Source organism: Festucalex cinctus, chromosome 13 (genome assembly GCF_051991245.1).
Source record: "Festucalex cinctus isolate MCC-2025b chromosome 13, RoL_Fcin_1.0, whole genome shotgun sequence".
Taxonomy (NCBI): domain Eukaryota; kingdom Metazoa; phylum Chordata; class Actinopteri; order Syngnathiformes; family Syngnathidae; genus Festucalex; species Festucalex cinctus.
Window position 1 is genome coordinate 1,680,103 of NC_135423.1, and position 3,783 is coordinate 1,683,885.

Consider the following 3,783-nt stretch of genomic DNA (forward strand, 5'->3'; position numbering starts at 1 on the left):
TCCATTTCAATGGCCATCAATTATATGTGGATTTTTGCTTTTCACAGGCCTTATGGGTCACAAATAGTGGGGGACTGTAATTTGGGAAAAAAAATACAATTATTTTTGCAAAACAAAAGAATGCAAAATTCTTAAAGACCCTTTAAGAACTTTCTCTTCTATTGAGTAGTTATTAAAAACGGCCTCAAACCGAGTTCGATCCATCAAATGAAGGCCGTATTGAATGATCTCACGAGTCAATGAGTCGTTGTCATCATCATTCATATCAGTTGACTGTTTTGAACTGTGATGAATATCGTGAATATTTCCCGACAAGTTAAATAGCTGCAGGAGAAAATAATGTTGTATTGCCCCTTCTTTATTGTGGGCTTTATGAAATGTTTCTGGGATGTCATATAAACATGAATATAGATAAAAAAAACAAAAAAAAAAACAGTACAGATCAGTAAATAATGAGCCGCCGTCCCCCTTTTCCCCCTTCTGTTGGGCGTGCGTCCAGGCCCGTCCCATGACGCGCTACCTGCCAATCAGGAAGGAGGAGTTTGACCTCCGCGCGCACGTTGAGACATCGGGCCACGGCGTGGACACGTGCTACCACATCATCCTCACCGAGAAGATGTGCAAGGGCTACCTGGTCAAGATGGGGGGCAAGATCAAGTCGTGGAAGAAACGCTGGTTCGTCTTCGACCGCCTCAAACGGACCTTCTCGTACTACGTCGGTAAGAAAGAGTTCAACTCGGGTGACTCGCATTCACGCCTGACTCGTTTTCTCAGGCCACGCGTCCAATAATCGCAATAGTGAAAAATCATCAGTGAAAAATAAGGCAGTATATTACAAGCACATCATGCATGAATATTTTTCAATTGGGGGTAATTCATGACAGGATATGGATATAAATACTAGTGACAATAAATACCGATTTGTTTGTTTTTATGAGTTATATATGTCATGTATATATCATTTTTGTTATGGCATTTTATAATATGTTTTGTGAATTTGCTTCCCAGTAAGGTATTCTAATTTGGTTTGGCGCTTAAAAAAAAAAAAAAAAAAAAAAAAAAAAAAAGACAATGTGACCAGGTAGTGTAGATGGTCTTTCTAATGTTTTCCCAAAACAAACATACATGAATTGATAATAAACCGATTGTGTTCCCCTAGTGTTGAATCTAAACTGATGAAATAAAGGTCCTATTAAATTAATAAATATAAGAATGCAGACAGCAACTGCAACATTTAAAAAAAGCCACATTATGCAGTGAACATTTTGTTAGCTTTTTTGTTTTGTTGGGCACATCATTTGTGAAAAACAGGCCATGAAAGACCTTCAAATATGTACCAAAAGCTCAAATATTGACGTCAGACATGTTGGTGGCAGACAATTTTTTATTTTTTCACAGTATAATATCTGAACATGTCTGCTCCATCCGGACCTTCGACGCACTGACGGCGCCGTAATTGATGTGCCGGCGTGAGCCGCGGGACACTTGTTGACTTTCAGCCCTTTGAAGTGGTCTGAAGGTTGCGCTTAAAGCGCACCTTGTTTCAAGTGAGGAGGCGCATCCAGATGACTGGCGCTGTCGTTAACATGCGCGCGGCGGCGGCGGCGCTCTCCGAGGAGGCGGATTGAGATGCATCGCTTGCCCTTGTCTCTTGACCTTGAACAAAAAGTCACCCGAAGCGGCGCGCCCAATGTTCATTCTCGTGAATCCGAAAACGAACCGAAACGTCACAATTTTGCTCTCAATCAAACGAGATGCAAAGGCAAGGCTATTTGAATGCTAAACAGGTCATTAGCAGATAATAGCGGCGTATTAAACTATTCCTCGAAATGAAGTCGTGCATCTCTACCTCCAACTCTTGAAGTTGGCTTGTGGAGTGTTTGCGCCTGGAGGTAGAAACGGGCTGTTGAGTTCCCCGCCGCTTCCTTACTGCACTTCTGCAGCGGCTGATGAAACAAAGTGCAACGATGGAGCCGAGTAGCGCAAGAAGCAAGTCGAATCTCAACATACAATGAGAGCAGCTTGGCTTGGGGAAAAAAGAAAGAAAAAAAAAAAAGAGGGCCAAAAGTGCTGCGCTTGTCGTTTTTGATCCATCAACGCAAACGCGCTCGTCATCAAAGTTGTCAAAGATACAAGATAAGGTGCGACTGATTCCAACTGAAAAGTCATCAGCTGTTTGTTTCTTAGTCTTTTTAGTATGGGTGTCAAAATTATCACGTTATCTCTTAAAGTGCCTGTAACGGCACAAATTTTTTTTTAACGCTCGATTAACGACCGCTCCTTATTTGGAAAGCCTCTACTCGGGGAATTCCAGTCATCACGCAGTAGAAACGCCCACGTCAAAACTACCCAATAGAAATGCACTTTTTTTTTTTGTAATTGTTATGAAATAACTTTTATCAATTAATTTTTTTAAACTTTTTTTTTTTTCTTGAATTGTTATGAAATTACTCTATCAACGATAAAAAAATAAATAAAACCATATTTAAATTAGGGAGAAAAAAATGTACATTTTATTATAAATTTAGATATAAATTGAGATGTTAAATTTGCGATTAATTGTCAGTTAATTATTGAAGTCATGCGATTAATTACGATGAAAAATTGTTAATCGACTGACACCTCTTACTTTTACTTTGTAGACAAACATGAGACCAAGCTGAAGGGTGTGATATACTTCCAGGCTATCGAAGAGGTTTATTACGATCACCTGCGCAGCGCCACAAAGGTGAGTTATCTCAAAACCAAATTCATCCTCTCATTTTTTAGTGTTGTGGTTCTTCTTTCAATTCATCCTGTCCTCGCGCCATTCGATGCTTTCTTTCCTTCTGTTTTTGCACACATTTGCCGCTCTCACATCTTAGAGGGGCTTTTTCAACCTGAATCTGACGAGCGTACGTATCCGCCATGTTCACTCGTGCCCATTAGAAAGCTTCCCGTGAATGTCGATGATTGAAGTGGTCAGTTTGGATTTACGTGTCGTCGTGCTTTGTTTGATATGTTAATTGTGCTTGTGCCCTCAACTTGACTGTTTTTTGATATCGTGACATGACGACAACGATACGTTTTAATATCGCGATATGACCATATTGCTGTTATCGTTACATCCCTAATTCTATATAACTGCCATAAATACTCCCCTCCAAAAGTTTTTTTTTTTGCTATATAATGTTGAAAATATTTTCCATAAGATGAATATGAAACAATCTTCTCTCCCCCCAAGTTGTGTATTTGATAGAGGATGACAGGTTTTTGTTTGACCCATTTTTCGTGTGAGGCGTCATGAGGGTTATGTGAAGCGATAGAGGCACATATAGCTAACTATATGCTAGCTAATATAGCTATTAGTATAATATTAGTATTAATATAGCTATTAGCCTACATTTATAGCTAGCAGTATAGTTAGCGATATAGGCACATATAGCTAACTATATGCTAGCTAATATTAGTATAATATTAGTATTAATATAGCTATTAGCCTACATTTATAGCTAGCAGTATAGTTAGCGATATAGGCAAGTATAGCTAACTATATGCTAGCTAATATTGATATTAGCCTACATTTATAGCTAGCAGTATAGTTGAAGTATGTTAAACGAAATGGACAGTTGTGGAAATTTCCCGGGTACAAAATTCTTGGAATCTACAAATCCACGAGAATTTATGGGAATAAAAAAGAAATTTACAAAACTGAAGGTTGGCCCATAACAGGAAACTGAAATATAGTTGGAGAAAATATATTGTGGCATAATCTTAGCTTTCCAACGTGTGTGTGTCGTCCAG

General features: G+C 38.8%; 1 protein-coding gene across 7 annotated transcripts in view; it reads left to right on the top strand.

Moving 5' to 3' along the window:
* The window catches only part of phldb1b (pleckstrin homology-like domain, family B, member 1b), a 70,082-nt gene that overhangs the window by 63,399 nt on the left and 2,900 nt on the right, over positions 1–3,783 (top strand). For 5 of the 7 annotated variants that reach the window (XM_077540561.1, XM_077540563.1, XM_077540564.1 and 2 more), the window contains 2 exons: positions 500–719; positions 2,643–2,728. In XM_077540561.1, coding sequence (XP_077396687.1) covers positions 500–719; positions 2,643–2,728 — 306 coding nt within the window. Of the gene's footprint in view, positions 1–499; positions 720–2,642; positions 2,729–2,864; positions 2,895–3,783 lie in introns of all 7 variants that reach the window. The other 2 variants (XM_077540560.1, XM_077540562.1) reach the window with 1 other exon arrangement.